This window comes from Trichosurus vulpecula, chromosome 3 (assembly GCF_011100635.1).
Source record: "Trichosurus vulpecula isolate mTriVul1 chromosome 3, mTriVul1.pri, whole genome shotgun sequence".
Lineage (NCBI taxonomy): Eukaryota > Metazoa > Chordata > Mammalia > Diprotodontia > Phalangeridae > Trichosurus > Trichosurus vulpecula.
Genome location: NC_050575.1, coordinates 378,147,198 through 378,167,364, shown reverse-complemented (window position 1 = coordinate 378,167,364; position 20,167 = coordinate 378,147,198). Strand labels below are relative to the sequence as shown.

The window sequence follows — 20,167 nt, the reverse complement described above, 5'->3', positions numbered from 1 at the left end:
TATAGTTATCTTTAACTGCCTGTTGGATGGTAACCCGGAAGAGGCATTTAACTGGCATCAGTTGCCCTAAAGGCAGAGCTGGGAACAACAGGTAGAAGTTGAAAAAGAAGTAAATTTCCACTTGATGTCATGATGCCCTGTCCAACCATGAGAGCTGCCTAAAAATCGAAGGAACTGCCTCAAGAGGCAGTAGGTTTGCATTCCTTGGAGGTCTTCAAGCAGAGACTTGGATGTCCATTTGTCTAGTAAGTTTAGAAGGGATTCTCATTCAACTTTGGCTTAGATTCCTTGGCTACCATGGTCCTGACCAACTTGGAAAGTCTGTGATTCTTTCGAGCATCATAAACTGTTGAGATCAGAAAGAATCTGGCACAGAATAGAATATGCTAGAATCTTACCACAGGAATAATCCATTCAAATTCCTGGTTGGTGACACCAATGATGAAAGGGACACGGTTGAATTCTCCTGCAGCCAGCAACTCTTCAGGATGTTTGGGGAGGAATTGCCCATCAACTACACCAAAGATTATCTTGAAATGCTAAAGACAGAAACAGAAAAAAAGGTTAGTCTATCTCCATAATCTCTCTTCCATATGTGACTTTTTCAACGTTCTATTTTAGACACATTTTATCACTTACCTGGACTCCTTTTTTCTTTTTTGGAGGTAATGAGAGTTAAGTGACTCGCCCAAGGTCACAAAGCTAGTAAGTGTCTGAGGAGGGATTTGAACTCAGGTCCTCCTGACCCTAGGGCATTGCTCTCTCCACTGCATCACATAGCTGTCCCCACATACTTGGACTTTGCAACAGTCTCTAAACTGGCCTTCCTGTCTCTTTCTCTAATTTATCACACACACAAACACACACACACACACACAAACATACACACACACCTTCCTAATCTCATATTTGCTCATGACACTCCACTGCATTAAAAAAATTCACATGGCTCCCCATTACCCAAAGAGACACCTCCAACCCTTCAGTGTGGCATTCAGAGCCCTCTCTTCCACCTTTCCTGCCTTATCTCATACTGTGAGGACTTAAAGTCAATCACATTTACTCCACAAAACTAGAATGACCTTTCTCTGACTGCCACCTGGTAAAATTATTCACTTCCTTCAAGACCCAATTTAACTGGTATGTGTTTCACAAAGCCTTCTCTGATATGGCAGGCAGAAGGACCCTTTCCTTCCTCAGAGTTCTCATTGCACATGCTTGTGAACCCCCCACCCCCTGCAGCCCCTGCCATGCTTCACCTTCCCCTTAGGTTCATAGGGACTTAGATTTTGTTACCTGTGTATGGCACAAAAGCCTCTCCCTTAAAAAGGCTAGGTTCATTATGGACCTGTCTCTTATCCAAACCTTGTGTCCCCCGAGGCTGAAAACAGAAGCCGTTCCAGAAATGCCCTGGCCTCAAAGGCAATATATATTCTAGTCCTGGCTCATCCACAAATGGGCTATGTAACTTTATGCAGAATAAATCTCTGAGTTTTAATTTCCTCCCCTACAAAATGGGGGCATTGGACTAAAATATTTTGAAGATCTTTTCCCATAAAGCTTCCTAAACGGGGACATTGGAATAGGGCTTTCACAGATGGGGAATTTGATAGACAAAGAGGGGCTATGAGAGGCAGCAGGGTGGAGGAGGAAGGAAGACTGGATTTAAAACTAGGAGACACCTGGGCTTGAATCCCAGGTCTGATGTTTATTGACTATAATACTGGAGCAGTGGATAAGTCAACATCTCTAAACTCCTAAGAGGTTTGTTGTTGTTGTTCAGTTGTGTCTGACTCTTCATTTTTAAAAATTATTTTATTTTATTATTTATTTAATATTTTAGTTTTCAACATTGATTTCCACAAGATTTTGGGCTACGAATTTTCTCCCCATTTCTGCCCTCCCCCCATTCCAAGATTGCATATATTCTGATCGCCCCATTCCTCAGTCGGCCCTCCATTCTGACACCCCACTCCTCCCCCATCTGTTTTCCCCTTACTTTCTCATAGCAGAGGATAGATTTCTATGCTCCATTACTTATATATCTTATTTCTCAGATGCATGTAAAAACAACTTTTTCTTTTGAATATATGATTTTAAAACTTTGAGTTCCAAATTCTCTCCCCTCTTCCCTCCCCACCCACCCTCCTTAAGAAGGCAAGCAATTGAACATAGGCCACACATATATCATTGTGTAAAACACTTCCATAATACTCATGTTGTGAAAGACTAACTGTATTTCCCTCCATCCCATCCTGTCCCCCTTTATTCTATCATCTTCCTTGACCTTGTTCCTTTTCAAAAATGTTTGCTTTTGATTACCTCCTCACCCTATCTACCCTCCCTTCTATAATCCCCTCTTTTTTATCCCTTTCCCACTAATTTCTTGTGGGGTAATATACCCATTTCAGTGTGTATGTTATTCCCTCCTCAAGTCAAATCCGATGAGAGCAAGATTCACTCATCCCCCCTCACCTGCCCCCTCTTCATTCCAACAGAACTGCTTTTTCTTGACACTTTTATGTGAGATAATTTGCCCCATCTATCTCTCCCTTTCTCCTTCTCTCAATATATTCCTCTCTCATCCTTTAATTTGATTTTAGTTTTTTAGTTATCATCCCTTCATATTCAACTCACCACGTGCCTTCTGTCTACATACATGTATATTCCCTTCAACTACCCCAATAATGAGAAAGGTGTCATGAATTGCACACAGCATCTTTCCATGTAGGAATGTAAACAAAACAGTTCCACTTCAGTAAGCCACTTATGATTTCTCTTTCTTGTTTACCTTTCCATGCGTCTCTTGATTCTTGTCTTTGAAAGTCAAATTTTCTTTTCAGCTCTGGTCTTTTCACTGAGAAAGCTTGAAAGTATTCTATTTTATTGAAAATCCATATTTTGCCTTGGAGCATGATACTCAGTTTTGCTGGGTAGGTGATTCGAGGTTTTAATCTTAACTCCTTTGACCTCTGGAATATCATATTCCAAGCCCTTCAATCCTTTAATGTAGAAGCTGCTAGATATTGTATTATCCTGATTGTATTTCCACAATACTGGAATTGTTTCTTTCTGGCTGCTTCCAGTATTTTCCCCTTGACCTGGGAATTCTGGAATTTGGTGACAATATTCATAAGAGTTTTCTTTTTGGGATCTTTTTCAAGAGGTGATCGGTGGATTCTTTCAATTTCTATTTTACCCTCTGGCTCTAGAATATCAGAGCAGTTCCCCTTGATAATTTCTTGAAAGGTGTTATCTAGGCTCTTTTTTGATCATGGCTTTCAAGTAGTCCAATAACTTTTAAATTTTCTCTTCTGGATCTATTTTCCTGGTCAGTGGTTTTTCCAATGAGATATTTCACATTGTCTTCCATTTTTTTCATTCCTTTGGTGCTATTTTATAATATCTCGATTTCTCATAAAGTCAGTGGCTTCCACTTAATCCAGTCTAATTTTTAAGGTGGTATTTTCTTCAGTGGTCTTTTGGGCCTCCTTTTCCATTTGGCTAATTCTGCCTTTCAAGGCATTCTTTTCCCCATTGGCTTTTTGGAGCTCTTTTGCCATTTGGGTTAGTCTATTTTTAAGGTATTATTTTCTTCAGTATCTTTTGGGGTTTCCTTTAGCAAGTCACCAACTTGTTTTTCATGGTTTTCTTGTTTCTCTTCCCAGTTTTTCCTCTATTTCTCTTACTTGCTTTTCCAAATCCTTTTTGAGTTCTTCCATGGCCTGGGACCAATTCGTATTTTTCTTAGAGGCTTTTGGTTTATGCTCTTTGACTTTGTTGACCTTTTCTGGCTGTATATTTTCATCTTCTTTGTCACCAAAAAAGATTGTAGAGTCTGAGTTTGAGTCTGTGTCTTTTTTTTTCACTGCCTGGCCATGTTCTCAGCCAAGTACTTGACCCTTAAGTTTTTGTCAGGGTATGACTGCTTGTAGAGTAGAGAGTGCTTTGTCCCAAGCTTTAGAGGCTGCGCTGCTGTTTTCAGAGCTACTTCTTTTCCACTGTCACTGCAAGCTCTGCCACAGCAGTGCTCCTCCTCCCCGAAGCACCGCCAACCAGGATTGTGACCCAGATTCAAGCAGGGCAAGGCAGGCCCTGCGCTCCTGCTCTGTTCCACATCTTGATTCCTCCCACTGTGTGAGCCAGGGACTCTGGAAGCAGCTGACGCTGGAGCTCCACTGCCACACCACCTCCGCCACCCCCAAGGCTGGGGCCGGATCTCTTTCTAACCCGATCTAGCAGTTTTCCCCACTAACCTGCTCAGTGGCCTTTAAAGCATTTGTGGGTTGAGAAATCTGGTAACTTTCACAGTAAGATGATTCATGGCCCTACGTCCTGCTCCAGGACAACTTCTGGTCTTGTCTGTCTTGGCACAGCCCATGCTGGGCTGAGCTCTGCTCCCAGCTTGGTGTGATAGACCTTTCCCAGCGACCATCCAGGCTCTTCTGGGCTGGAGACCTGCTTCCCTCTGCTGTTTCGTGGGTTCTGCAGCTGTAGAATTTGTTCAGAGCCATTTTTACAGGTGCTTGGAGGGATTTGGGGGAGAGCTTAAGCAAGTCCCTGCTTTCCAGCTGCCATCTTGGCTCTGCCCCTCTCGTCTGACTCCTCTTGAAAACGTGGACAATACTATCCATGGGGTTTTCTTGGCAAAGATACTGGAGGGGTTCACCATTTCTTTCTCTAGTAGATTAAGGCAAATAGAGGTTAAGTGACTTGCCCAGGGTCACACAGTTAGTAGGTTCCTGAGGCTGGATTTGAAGTCAGGTCTTCCTGACTCCAGTAGTGGTTCTTTATTTACTGAGACCTCCTGAGAGGCTGACCCATCCATAAAATGGGAATGATGATTCTTGCACTCCCTACCTCATAGATTGTTATGAGACAGGCACTTTATAAACTAGTATGATAATAAGAAGGGATGACTTCACAGATAAAAGACACACCTGAACAAAGGCATGAGGGTAAGAGAGTATAGGGAATAAATGAGTTTGGCTGGAGCACAGAGCACATGCAGGTAAGTAATAGCAGATAAGGCAAGAAAGTCCTGGAGGCCCCAAAGTGTTCAGTCTCTGAATTCTGGGCTTGGATTTGAGTGAAAGTCAGGAATTCTTTCTTCTCCCATCTCCTTGGCATCTGCACAGCCAAAGTGAAACTCGACCTCACAGGTGCTTTGGCAAAGGATATTCTTAAGATTGTAGAGTTAGAGCTGGAAGGTACTTTAGAAGAACATCTGATCCAACCCTCTCATTTTCCAGATGATGAAACTGTTGTCAAATCAGGATGAAAAACACAATAGTTTTCAAATGAAATGAGGAAAATCAATATGGCATAATGGAGAGAGTAATTAGGTGTAGGGCAGCTGGGTGGCCCGGTGGGCAGTGTACTGGGCCTGGAGTCAGAAAGACTCAATTTCCTAAGTTCAAATCTGGCCTCAGACACTTACTAGCTGGGATACCCTGGGCAAGTCATTTAACCTTGTTTGCCTCATATTCTTGATGAGTTGGAGAAGAAAATGGCAAAGCACTCCAGTATCTTTGCCAAGAAATCTCCAAATGCAGTCATAAAGAGCCAGACATTACCGAAAAACATTTGAATAATTAGATGCATTTAGAGTTTATTTTAACTTTTAATCTGGCTCTAACACTTACTACTAAGTAAGTACAGGCAAAGAACTGCATTTCTTTGAGAATGTACTGTGATGGGGTTAATAAAGATCTTGCTCCTAAGGCCTGGGCTCAAGGATCCATCTTGATAATTGTGAGCTCTGTGAAGTTTGGCAAAGTCACCTAAACCTTCTGGGACTCCTTTCTAAAATATTCTGTCAGTACATCAATCCACACAGTGTCCTAGGCTCTGGGGATACAAATATAAAAGCAAATAACTCCCTGACCTCTCGCTGCTTCCACTCAATGGTTCCGATTCCCAAGTCTGTAATTCAGGAATGTCATCATACTTGTACTACCAATGGTACATGATTGTTGTGAAATTATTGAAATGAGATAAAATACATAAAATGTAGTTTTTGTGAAAGGAATATTTAGATGACAGCTATCAATCCCAGGGGATAGAAGGAGTCTTCTCACAACTGTGATTTTTCCTTCCAAAGATCAATGGGGTTTTCGATCTGAAAGGTGACAGGAAATGGAATATGGGAACTAGAAGGGACCACCAGAGACACTACCACCACCACCATCATCATCACATTTATTTAGTGCTTCTTATGTGCCAGGGACTGTAAGCACTTTACAATTATTATCTCAGTTGATCCTCACAACAACCCTAGAGTGGAGGTATTATTATCCTCACTTTATGGATAAGGAAACTGAGGCAAACAGGTTAAATGACAGCTAGAGGTTAGATTTGACCTTAGGCAAGTTTTCCCAGTACTCTAAACATTGTACAACTTAGCTGTATCCTCCAGACTTTAGCTTATACAATGTTAGAGCATAGAACATTGCAGTTGGGGAAAACATCTTGTAAAGTAGAATATCAAGAGTGGAAGGAATCTTGGACCAAACAATATTGGAACTCAGAAATTTAGAATCAGATTACAATGGATCCTTCCAGCTCTAATGCTATGATTCTATGAATAGAGAATATTTGAGTGGGAAGGGTTGTAATACTGGAGAATGAAAAGGCTTCATACCTTAGAACCTGAAATGTTTAGAACACAGAATGATGGAAGGATTCTTAGGACATAGTATGTCCAGAGTAGAAGGGATGGAACCTTAGCACACAAAAACATTGAGAGCACAGAATGTTGAAGGTAGAAGAGATCCTGGAAAGCAGAACATCAAAGCCAGAAGAGAACTTCAGACAGAGAATATTGGAGGTGGAAATATCATTGAAGATCATCTAGTGAGTATAGGGAAACTGAGGCTAAGAGAGTGGCATCGTCAAGATATTCACCTCAATCCCACCTAATGAAGGCTGGGTGTCCAGCCCTCCCCAAGCTGTCTTAGCAGCTCTTCTTGGGACTAAAACCCTTGCTTCTCAGCTTAAGTACCTTGCTAATGGCCAGGATCTCGTCCTCAGATTTGTTCCTGAGGCATTGAACCATGGAGGCAGAATCGTTTCTATCACAAGAAGACAGATTGGCAATGACCTGCAAAGAGGCACCCACAAAGAGTTAATATTTTCATAGAGGAACCCTTGGCCTGTATCATTATAGAGGAATCCTTTCATATACATCAGTAAGCTACAAAAGGATCATTTCTATAGGTCATGATGCAGTAATGTTGAAAAGAAGACCAAGCTGGAATCTGTCTGACTGTCTAAGGGGCAGAGTCCCCCAACCATGAGCCTGCTCTGTACAGGGCTTAGTGCCAGCCAGTTTGGATGGGGATGGGCAGGGGCAGGTCACAAAGACATAGTCCCTGCTACAAAGCATTTACCATTTCCTCAGGGAGAAAGGCCCTAATTATCCCTAAGGAACACAGTATGGGGTCTGATATGTTGAAAGAGCCATTTCATTAGCTCAGAGAGCTCAGTTCTGGTCCCAGCTCAGTCGCCAACTCTGTCACAGAGTGACAGATCCGGAGAGATAGAAGGGACCTCAGATCATTCCATCTTACTTGTACCTGGGCCCCCTTGGGAAACTCTTCCTGCTGTTCTGTGGGTGTCAGGAAATAGAATTTGGAGCTAGAAGGGACTTTACAACAAGCTAATAGAACCAGCATTTACAGAGGAAGAAATTGAGGCCCCAGAAATGAAATGCCTTACCTGCAATCATAGGCAGAGGAATAAGTAGAGCCAGGAACTAAACCCTCCCTCTCTGTGCCTCAGTTTACTCCACTATAAAATGAAGGGGGTGGACTAGGTGATCTCTATGGTAACTGTCAGCTTGAACATTCAATGGCATTACAGTGTACATTCTTATAGCCCTGGGGAGCTGGAAGGTCGATGGGACACTGGGTCATGGGGTTATGAGGCTTAGAAGCCTGAGGAAGGATAAGAGTGATTACAAAGACCAAAGAACAAGGAACTTACATTCATGATTGTTTCTGAGCTGGAAGAAATCAAGCCAGGGAGGATGGCCACACCGCTCTGCATGATTGCTCTGTGGAACAAGCCTTTGGACATGGGGGATAGAACCTGGGGGAGCAAAGCACAGCAGAGGGGAGGATGAAGCAGTCATGAAAAGGCCCAGACCCTCCTGGCTTGGCAGAGACAGAGGAAACTGTGAGTCTGAAAGCCAGGACTGTTACTTACACTGCCATACCCCTAAGCTAATTGTATAGGACAGTCCCAAACAGCAGCTTCTCTATGGGACCCTGGACCTTGGGCCCTTTTGTACAGCCTGCCATATAAGACAGTTAGAAAGAAAAGATGGCTGAGGAGCCCTGGCCATGGGCCTGAGCTCCCTGGATGGTTCAGTAACTGTGTATGATAACATGCCTGTGCCCTTTAACGCAGCAATGATGTTACTATGCCCTTCCTCCTTATAGGGTCACATTGTTTATTGATTATTGTTTGTTTATTGATTATGAGAAAGCCCTAGGTTATTGTTAGGATCAAATGACTTCAAATACAAGAGTTTTCCCATCATATCTTAGGAATTTGCCACTTATTAATATTATTATTAGCATTATCCTTCCATTGAAGTCTTCTTTTCATGTCTTATTACAGCCTGGAGGCTATGTCAGTAATATGCAAACTCCTGGGGGAGGCAGGTTACCAAGCCAGAAGAACTTTGCCTCTAAGGTCCCTGATGGATTTTATGTCTGTCACTTGAGGGTCAGCCATGCTAAGTTCTCAGAGGCCCATAGGTAAAGACGGAAGAGAGCAGATCTACAGCTGCACCTGGTCAAAAAGGACGACTGGGAAGGCACAGACAGGGTCTGAGCAGCATCGGTAAGAGGAGCACCTCATTGGTGAAGTTGGGGATCCATTGGGCCTTGAGTTATTTCATCATTGCCCGGTACGTTTCTTTTGATCTTACTCAAAAGTGGTTAGTCAGCCTTTAAAAAGGGATAACTCATCTTTTATCTCTAGTAAAGTAAAAGGAAGAATGGCCTAGCTGATTAATTGGGACTAGGGCAGGGGAGTGTAATGGGATCTCCAAAAGAATGTCAATGGCAGGTACCAACCATAGAGAAAGAAGTCATCAGCCCCAGTGACTTTGAGAGGGGAGAAGATGAGAGAAGAGGAAGAAAAACTCCGGTCCATGAAACTACTTTTGGCTACAAGAGGCCTCTTTCAGGCTGGGGTCATGTCATTACAACCTACATGTGAGGAAACACTAGTTCCCCCAGCAGACTCTCCAAAGATGGTCACAAGGCCAGGATCTCCTCCAAAGTGGGCAATGTTCCTCTGGATCCACCTCAGGGCAGCCACCTGATCCAGGTACCCCCAGTTGCCAGGTGCATGCTCATCACCAGTGCTGAAATCCAGATATTAGACAAGGTTGGAGAATTCTGAAAAGACTACCAGGTTCATATGATTATGACATTTAAATACCATCTAATCCAGTTGCATGATGCAATGGGTAGAGTGCTAGAACTAGACCTGGCTAGACCACTGTTCATCTACTAACTATGTGACCATGGGTTAGTCACTTAGACATCTACCTCAGTTACTTCATCTCTAAAATGGGGATAAAAATGGCATGCATCTCTCAGAGTTATTATAGATATAAAATGAGACAGTCTTTATAAAGCACTCTGTAAACTTTAAAGGAACATACAAATACTAGATGTTGTTCTTATTTTACAGATGTAAATTGGTAAGACAAATCTTGAATTCTCTCATATGAAGGACTCCCAGTGCATGCCTCTTTAGTGGCTCACTGCACCTTGGATGGCCTCATTTTTTTCAGCAAAATACAAAGCAGGGTTCTGAGTTGATTTGATGAGGAGAGCAGGAGCTGGGAGAATTTTGAGGAATGATGCAAAGGTTTAGAAAAGCTACTTTGGTGAGTGAGATAGTGAATTGATTGCAGAGGTGCAGAAAGATTGCCTTGCCACAGTGAGGACCCGGTTAAGTTTATGGAACATTAATATGAATAGATCCAGTTAACACACTTTCATGATTTTCTCTAGCTTCATTTAGCAGTTTGCAAAGAAGAGCAAAAGGAGTGGATGATGGGAGTCATCCAAGGCTGAGGTTTGGCAGGGAAAGATTTGTCATAGTAGACAGGGTTGGTGTAGAGATGAAGTGGTTTACTAAGGGGTTGTGATGGGGAAGGGAAGATAGTATAACCAGGAAGATAGCACAATGGCCTGGGAAAGAGCTGAGGAGTGGGTGTGTTGGTAAGGAAAATGGGCTCCTTAGCACTTAGTTCAACCAAGTGCCCTTGAAGAGTTTGGCTTTTGTTCCCTTTGAGTAATTCAGTGTATTTCATTGAGCCTTACTAGGTGCTAAGCCCCAGGCGCAAACCCCTATTAGGTGTAAAACCTTAGTGGGTGTGGATTGGCAACTAAGGTGGGGCTAACTCCAGGGAGGGCCTAGTTTACATGTCTGGGAGAGCAGAGGCTTTTAGACCACATGGGTTTAAGTCGTCTCTTTGTGACGATTCTAGGTCGTGTGGGTGAGTCGCATGTGTGACTCACCCCTGACCTGAAAAAGATATAAAACCAGGGGTTGGACTTTTCTTTGGAACTCTCACCCACAGCCGTGGTGGTGCACGTGACTCTGGGCCAGCCCTTGTTCTGAGCTCCCAGGATGAACCTAGATGTTGGTAACTATGAATCTGTATTTGGTCTGTCTGTTGATGTTTGTAATTTGTTTGTAATTTGCTCTGAAGTTCAGAGTGCTGGCTTTTCCCCCTGAACTAAGTGAATGATATTTGCTGAATTAAAGTAGGCTTGTCAACCCCTTTAACCTTGCTTTTCTTATTAAAGCAGATCAAAAGAACCTGTGCTTTTGCAGCGTGTTGGCAGCTTTCTGGGTGCTGGTTGTAGGTGGATCTTACACCCCCACAGAAGCTGCTAGCCGGATTGTTGAAACACTGGGGGGATTGAAGGTCAGTTGAGGCTGAAGAACAGGGTGAGGGGTTACAAGACAGAGAATCTAGTGGAATGATAAGAGATTATAACTAGATAGAGGAATTTCAGAGTTAATGAACATAGAAGTGGAACACTCCTAAGGGAGGGTGAAATCAGGGTGTTACCATCTCTGTTTATAGCTGAGGTTATGAGAAATGAATACACTGAGGAACTGGGGAGTGAGAATGTTTAAGGGAATATCCAGATGAATGTTGAAGTCCCTCTGTATGAAGGTAGGAGTTGGGAGAGAGAGAAAGACTGTAAAGAAGGCACTGGGGAGCAGAGCCAAGATGGTGCTTTGAAAGGAACTAACTACTAGAGCTCTCTCATAAATTCTGTCATATATGTCTACAAAAGTGAATGTGAGCAGATCTGAGAGAGATAGAAGCCACTAGTAGACTGAGAGGGGTAGGAGTGCTGGGCAGGCAGGATTGCATCAGACTAAACCAACCAGGAAGAACAGAGGAATCCAGCCAGCCCACCAGTCTGGGAGGTCGCTGGGTGAGAGAAACCCTGGAGCAGGAACAGGCCCAGGGTGGAAGTTCTGGCTATGGCCACAATCCAGCCCCAGGCCTCTCAACCCATGATGGGAGTCTGTCAGAGTGGAGTGCAGAGTCTGAGGCTGCAGGAGCAGCTAGCCCAGAGGCCTCCAACCCAGAGTCTAAAGGTTTGTAACTCACCTTCTTGAATTCTGGGAGCCATGATGGCCGGGTAAATGGCTTTAATCCCTCCCTTGAATAAACCCAGGGAATAATACCTCAGGAGAAACAGAGAAGCCATAAGAGAGCTTCAGTAGCAAGAAAAATGGGAGAGAGGGCCCTTCCTGTGGTGGTGGAAGGAGTCCAGTGCAGGAGGAGAGGTGTCCCAGCAGCCCTCACCTCAGCAGAACAACGAGAGTAACTAAGCCCCAGGGGAGTGGAGCTAACAAACATCAATGCCAGGACCCCAGATATGGCTTTGCACTGCCAGGGGAAGTGGCAGACGTCAGTACAGACAAGAACTGAGACCATCCATTCTGTAGAACAGTCCTGGGGAAGAAGAGACACCCAGCAGCCAGACTACCTCTCCCCCACACCTCAGGAAACCACAAGCCATAGCACATATAGCTAGATCCCAACACAAGAAACTTGGGACAGAGCCCCCAGAGGCCCAGAAGGAGAGATCCACTTTAGAAACCAGGCCAAAAAAAAACACCATGGAAAAGAACAGTAAGAAGCTTTCAAAGACCATTGATTCCTATTATGGAGACAGGGAAGATCAAAATACCAATTCAGAAGACGACCCACATCTGAAACCTCAAAAGGGAAAGTGAACTGCTCTCCAGACCAAAAAGCATTTCTAGAAGAACTCAAGGAGGAGATTAAAAACCAAATTAGGGAGGTAAAAGAAAAAATGGAAAAAAAATCCCAGAGGAATCAAATCTTTAAAAAGTAAAATCGGTGAATTAGTTAAGGAGAATCAGAATACAAATAGAGAAACTGTCTCATTGAAAAGTAAAATTAACCAAATGGAAATGGAGATAGAGAAGATAAAGGAAGAAAACAAAACACTAAAAATTAGAATTGGTGGGGCAGCTAGGTGGCACAGTGAGTAGAGCACCAGCCCTGGAGTCAGGCAGACCTGAGTTCAAATGTGGCCTCAGACACTTGACACATGTACTAGCTGTGTGACCTTGGGCGAGTCACTTAACCTCAATTTCCTGGTCAAAGAAAGCAAAAACAAACTAGAATTGGGCAAGTAGAAGATAATGACTCTATGAGACATCAAGAATCAATCAAACAAAATCTAAAGAATGAAAAATAGAAGAAAATGTGAAATATCTGATTGGAAAAACAACTGACATGGAAAATAGATCCAGGAGAAACAATCTACAAATTATTGGTCTACCTGAAAGCTATGATGAAAAAAAGAGCCTGGACAGTGTCTTCAATGAAATCCTTAAGGAAAATTGCCTGGAGGTCCTAGAAACAGAGGGTAAAATTGTCATCAAAAGAATCCACCAATCACCCCCTGAAAGGGACACCAAATTGAAAACTCCAAGAAATATTATAGCCAAATTCCAGAACTACTAGGTCAAGGAGAAAATACTGCAAGCAGCTAGAAGGAAACAATTCAAATATCATGGAACTACAGTCAGGATCACACAGGATCTTTCATCTTCTACATTAAAAGAAAGGGGGAACTGGAATATGATATTCCTAAAGGCAAAGGAGCTTGGACTACAACCAAGGAACAACTAGCCAGCAAAACTGAGCATAATTTTCCAGGCAAGGAGATGGACATTCAATGAAATAAGGGAATTCCAGACCTTCCTGATGAAAAGGCCAGAGTTCAATCGAAAATTTGATCTCCAAATACAAAACTCAAGAGAGACATTAAAAGGTAAATGGGGGAAAACCCTAATTAATCAATAAGGGTAATTAGTTACATCCTTATATAGGATTACTTTGTTTTATATATATTTTATATGTGTATATATATGTCAATCTTGAGAATAGTATAGTTATTATGACAATTGAAAGGGATATTCATAGACTGGGTCAGTATAAAATAACTGATATAATGATGAAAAAATAATTAAGAGATATAAAAGGATGGTTCTGAGAGAAGAGGTAAGGAGATAGTAGAAAAAGATAAATAACATCCCATGAAGAGGCACAAAAACATATTACAGTAGAAGGAAAGAAAGGAGGGAGAAGAGCAGTATTTGAGCATTATTCTCATCAAATTTGGTTGAAGAAGGGAATAACATACCCTGATAAGTATAGAAATCAAACTTGTCCTACAGGAAGTAGGAGGGAAAAGGGGAAAGGGGAAAGAAAAGGGAGGGGGTGATTAGAAGGGAGGGAAGAAGTAGTAAGGGGAAAAAGGTAAGATAAGGGAGGGGAATCAAGAGGGAGGGTAAACTGAGGAAGGAGATGGTCAAAAGCAAAACTCTGTTGAGGAGTGGAAGGGAAAAGGGAAAAATAAAAGCATGAACAGAGGGGAAATAGGATGGAGAAAAAGACACAGATAGTAATCATAACTGTGAATGTGAATGGGATGAACTCTCCCATAAAACAGAACTGGATATCTGAAAGGATTAAAAACCATAATCCTACAATATGCTGTTTACAAGAAACAAATTTGAAACAGGGGGTACACACAGGGCAAAGGCAAAAAGGAGTAGTATAATATATTGTGTTTCAGCTAAAGTAAAAAAAGGAGGGGTAGCAATCCAAATCTCAGACAATGCAAAAGCAAAGATAGATTTCATTAAAAGAGATAAGGAAGGACACTACATCCTGCTAAAAGGCACCATAAACAATGAAGCAATATCATTATTTAACATATAGGTACCAAGTAGTATAGCAGGCAAATTCTTAGGGGAGAGGGTAAGGGAGTTACAGGAAGAAATAGACAGCAAAACTATAATAATGGGGGACCTCAACCTCCCCCTGTCTGAACTTGATAAATCTAACCTCAAAATAAATAAGAAAGAAGTTAAGGAGGTGAATAGACTTTTAGAAAAGGCAGATAAGATAGACCTCTGGAGAAAACTTAATGGGGATAAAAAGGAATATACTTTCTTCTCAGCAGCACATGGCACATACTCAAAAAATTGGCCATGTACTAGGGCATAAAAACCTCACAATCCAGTGCAGCAAGGCAGAAGTAGTCAAAACATCCTTTTCAGATCATGATGCAATAAAAATTATTTGTAATAAAGAACCATGCAAAAATAAGATAAAAATTAATTGGAAACTAAATAATTTGATTCTAACGAACTAGTGGGCCAAAAAACAAATCAGAGAAACAATTAATAACTTCATTCAAGAAAATGACAATAATGAGAAAACATACCAAAACTTATGGGATGCAGCAAAAGCAGTTCTTAGGGGAAGTTTTATATCTCTAAATGCTTACATGAATAAAATAGAGAAAAAGGTGATCAACGAATTGGACATGCGCATGAGAAAGCTAGAAAAAAAAAACAAATTGGAAATCCCCAATTAAATACCAAATTAGAAATACTGAAAATCAAAGGAGAGATTAATAAAACTGAAATAAAAAAACTATAAATTAATAAATAAAACCAAGAGCTGGTTTTATGAAAAAAAAACAACCATAAAATTGATAAACCCTTGATCCATTTGATTTAAAAAAGAAAGAAGAAAATCAAATTACCAGTTTCAAAAATGAAAAGGGTGAATTCACCTCCAATGAAGAGAAAATTAAAACAATAATTAGGCATTATTTTGCCCAATTTTATGCCCATAAATTTGACAACATTGGGGATATGGATGAATATTTACAAAAATATAAATTTCCCAGGGCAACAGAAGAGGAAGTAAATGCCTAAGTAACCCCATCTCAGAAAAAGAAATTGACCAAACCATCAATGAACTCCCTAGGAAAAAATTTCCAGGGCCATATGGTTTTACATGTGAATTCTATTAAACATTTAAAGAACAATTAATTCCTATACTTTATAGACTATTTGGGAAAATAGGTGAAGGAGTCCTACCAAATTCTTTCTATGACACAAATATGGTACTAATACCTAAACCAGGAAGAGTCAAAACATAGAAAGAAAATTATAGACCAATTTCCCTAATGAATATTGATGCAAAAATTTTAAATAAAACATTAGCAAAAAGATTGCAGCAACTTATCATGAGAATAATACACTATGACCAGGTAGGATTTATTCCAGGAATGCAAGTTTGGTTCAATATTAGGAAAACTATCAGTGTAATTGATCATATCAATAACAAAACTAGCAGAAACCATGTGATCATCTCAATAGATGCAGAAAAAGCCTTTGACAAAATACAACACCCATTCCTATTAAAACACTACAGAGCATAGGAATAAACAGAGCCTTCCTTAAAATTAGAAATAGCATCTACCTAAAACCATCAACAAGCATTATTTGTAATGGGGATAAGCTAGATTCATTCCCAATAAGATCAGGAGTGAAACAAGGTTGTCCATTATCACTCCTATTATGCAACTTGTACTAGAAATGTTAGCCGTAGCAATAAGAAAAGAAAAAGAAATTGAAGGAATTAGAATAGGTGAAGAAAAAAAACTAAATTATCACTTTTTTGCAGATGATACGATGATTTACTTAGAGAATCCTAGAGAATCAAGTAAAAAATCTACTTGAAATAATAAACAACTTTAGCGAAGTTGCAGGATATAAAATAAACCCACATAAATCCTCTGCATTCCTATACATCACTAACAAAGCCCAACAGCAAGAGATAGAAAGAAATTCCTGTACTTACTGTAAACAGTATAAAATATTTGGGAGTCTATCTGCCAAGACAAACTCAGGGCCTATATGAACATAATTATGAAACACTTTTCACTCAAATAAAGTCAAATCTAAATAAATGTAAAAATATCAGTTGCTCATGGTTAGGCCAAGCTAATATAATCAAAATGACAATTTTATCTAAATTAATTTATTTATTCAGCACCATACCCATCAAACAACCAAATATTATTTTACAGAGCTGGATAAAATAATAACAAAATTCATCTGGAAGAAGAAGAGGTCTAGAATATGTAGGAAATTAATGAAAAGAAATGCTAGGGAAGGTGGTCTAGCCACAGCAAATATTAAACTGCACTATAACAGTAGTCATCAAAACTACCTGGTACTGGCTAAGAAACAGTCATGGATGAGTGGAATAGGATAGGTACACAAGACACAGTAGTCAATGAAAATAAATAATGCTGCAAATGGTGACCAGGGAAGCTGTCATCAGAAAAAAGTCAGGGTATGGCTAGTACAAGTAGAGAGAAGGGATAAGAAAGGAAATGGTTAAAGTTGAAAACAGGTTTGTTACCTATGCAGCTGGCATTCCAGAGAACACAGTGAAAGCACTAAGTCACCTTAGAGTAAGATATTGCAGAAAATTGATAATAAAGCTCATGATATTAGCTTTCCAAAGCAGTACAGCAAGCCAGATTTAGGTTAACAGAGTAGGATCATCTTATTTTCTTGCTTTGTAACCCCAGAGCTTAGTACAGTGCTTGGTGCATAATAAATGCTTTGGCTACCTGCCTGTCTCCTAGTCATCCATCTATCCATCTGTCCATCCATCCATCCATACACCCACTGATCCATCCATCCTTCCATCCATTTCCATCGCCCTACCTCCCTTTCTCTCTCTCTCCCCCCGCCATCTCTCTCCTCTGAGGCCAAGGGAAAAGTGAATTCATTGGTCCTAAGAAGAAGGGCCATAATTTCAAATTGGATCTTCTGCCCACAAATATAGGACTTTTTCTATTATGTCATGGTTAGCTTGTAGGTAAGGCAAGGGAGGGCAAGAGATATACATCATCTAATCAGGAATTTATGTTTATTATTATCCTATCGCTCAGAAATCTGGGAGCTCATAAGGGAAAAGACATTTATACTCACATTTTACTGGGGTAAAATCTCACCTGAAGAACCCAAGGATGCCAAGCCTGTACTGGATGTTGACCACTACCATATTCTGGGAGGCAGACAGTATTGAACTGTCATACATGGAAGCACCCTCAAAAACGAGACCACCACCATGGATCCACACCATCACCTGCGGGAATAAGACATCATTTCACTTCCAGGAACAAATCCCACCAAGCATGGCTCTGCTGCTCCCTTGCTCAACAGGAAAATACTGTATCTTGTTTTCTTGTGACCCAAGATAAACTAGCTTTTAATATGAATGAAGTCACTTCTCAGGATACTGTATATCAGGAGTCTACAGGATATGTATCAGAGGTACTCTCAGGTAAGAGACCACTTGACTTGACTCAGAGGGAGTTCAGATCAGGGAAAGGGGTCAGAAATCCCTTCTAAGGGACACAGACCCAACCAGACAATAGAGAATGTACCCTGGGTAATAAACTCTCTGGGTCACATCATCTTTTGGGTGTTTCAATTGTGGCCCAGAGAACCTTTCCATGTAACAGTTAACTGCTCACTCAAAGCCAAGATAAACTGTTAGAATAGATTACCAGCACTAGGCTATGCCTACCATTGGTTATTTTTAAAATTTTCATTTTTAATTTATTGAATAAAGCAAGCATTTCTATCACATAGTATAATAAAAAGATGATTACACATGAAACTGCAAATCTACTATGTACAACTAGCTATTCTTTTTAAATATGCAACCAAGTAATCAAAGTAAATTCTTTCTCTTTTTCTTTTGGTTCTTATATCATTTTATAGGGAGAAGTTTCAACTGATTAAAATCCATCTTTGAAAGACTTTACCCCATCTCCTGCCCATAAGCCTGTGCTTAATCCTTCCCATTTGCATTGGGAGATGGGGTGAGACAGGGAGGGATGTCATTCCAGTCTTATATCACTCACACCAAACAGGATACCCCAACTTCAGCATAGGAGACCACAGTTATTTTCAGCCAAGACTAAACTGTGGGGGAGACACACCATTAGGAAACCAGAATCAGTAAGAGGAAAAAATCAAAGTTTGTCCTTAAAAGCATAATGTTGTTGTGCTATGTCCAACATTTTGTGACCCCTTAGGGGATTTCTTGGGAAAGATCCTGGGGTGGTTTGCCATTCCCTTCTCCGGTGGATTAAGGCAAACAGAGGTGAAGTGATTTGCCCCAGCTGAGAGTTAGTGACTACCTGAGGTCAGATCTGAACTGAAGTCTTCTTGACTGCAGGCCAGTGCTCTAACCACTGAGCAAAATGGCTCAGTGGATAGAGCCTAATTTTAAGTGTTAAATTCTGGGCAAGGAATAGTTTTGGTAATCTCCACGTCTAAAATTTCAAGAGAAAGACCTTTTCTTACTGTTCAGATAACATCATTGTGTTTTGAAAGTATAGTTCTTTTTGTCAATACGTTGTGATGCTACATGCCTGGGAGGTACAGAGAGCTGAAGGGGCTTTTGCTCCCATGGTAAGATTCTTTGCCTTCTATGGGATATAGCAAATGATTGGTTGGAATTTGTGGCAGACATGTTTGTGCATTGGGGAGTAGACAAATTGCTGCCGTGTGAGGACATGAAGTGGACCAAATCCTGGGCACTGAGAAAGCCAGAACATGGACTACCTATGATGAAGGCATATTTTGTTGTGAGTACCTGGGTGCAGGGAGAAAAGAGGGAGCCCTTCACACATGCAGACTTGCCTTGGACCTCATTCCCTTGTGGGATCATCTTAGTGGGTATGACTGTGTACCCAGAATTCTATCTCAGGCAAGATCATTGAATCATAGGTTTTAGAGCTGAAAGGGGTTTTAGAGACTGCCTAGTGCAACACCCCCATCTGACAGATGAAGAAACTGAGGCCCAGAGGAGTCAAGTGACTTGCAGAAGGTTATACAGTTAATAAGGGGAAGAGCTGGGCTTTGACCTCGGGAAATCCTACTCCAAACCCTATGCTCTCTTTCCTACACTCTGTAGTTTCATTGCTACTCTAGGCATCTCCCCCCCCCATTCAAAACATAAACTGTTAGGGTACAAACAATGAAGAAAACTGTAAGATTGGATTCTTTCTAGTATGGCTGGTCTGAACCCAAGCCTGCTGAGCTTTGGCTGAACAAGCTCAGTTTTTCTTGGACAAAAGTTCTGTGTCCCATGGAACCAGGGACCCTCACATCTATGCCAGCTCACTCCTTCCTTTCAGGTGCTCTTTAGTCTGCTGGAAGCAATGGAAATTCAGGCCAGCATAGGTGGCATTTCCTCCAGTTTTCTCATCCTCCAAGTCCTAGAGTATTCCAAACTTCAAACTCCTTTTATGAAAACAACTCTGATAATCCTATATTCAGGAACTTGCTCTGACTTTGTGATACGTTCATTCATTCAATACATTTACTGAGCACCTACTATTTGTAAGGCTCTGTGATGGGTAGTTTGAATAATACTAGGTCCCTGCCCTCAAAGTACTTTCAGTCAACCAGAGGGCAAGGATAGGGTATAGATCTAAAAACTATGATATAGACTGATACAGTCTGTACTGGGGCAACTGGGTGGCACAGTGAGGAGAGTTCTGTGCCTGGAGTCAAGGAAACACATCTTTCTGGTTCAAATCCAGCTTCAGACATTTATGACCTGTGTGACCCTGGGCAAGTCACTTCATCCTGGTTGCCTCAGTTTCCTAGCTTGTAACATGAGATTGAGAAGAAATGGCAAAGCACTCCAGTATCTTTGCCAAGAAAACCCTAAATGGGG

At 41.2% G+C, this 20,167-nt stretch overlaps 1 protein-coding gene across 1 annotated transcript in view; it reads right to left on the bottom strand.

Annotated features, from left to right (window-relative positions):
* Positions 1–20,167, bottom strand: part of LOC118840818 (cocaine esterase-like) — a 56,364-nt gene that overhangs the window by 30,308 nt on the left and 5,889 nt on the right. The window contains exons 4-8 of the mRNA XM_036748169.1: positions 17,424–17,557; positions 9,226–9,379; positions 7,987–8,091; positions 7,004–7,102; positions 399–539 (exon numbers count right to left, since the gene is read on the bottom strand). Coding sequence (XP_036604064.1) covers positions 399–539; positions 7,004–7,102; positions 7,987–8,091; positions 9,226–9,379; positions 17,424–17,557 — 633 coding nt within the window. The remainder of the gene's footprint in view (positions 1–398; positions 540–7,003; positions 7,103–7,986; positions 8,092–9,225; positions 9,380–17,423; positions 17,558–20,167) is intronic.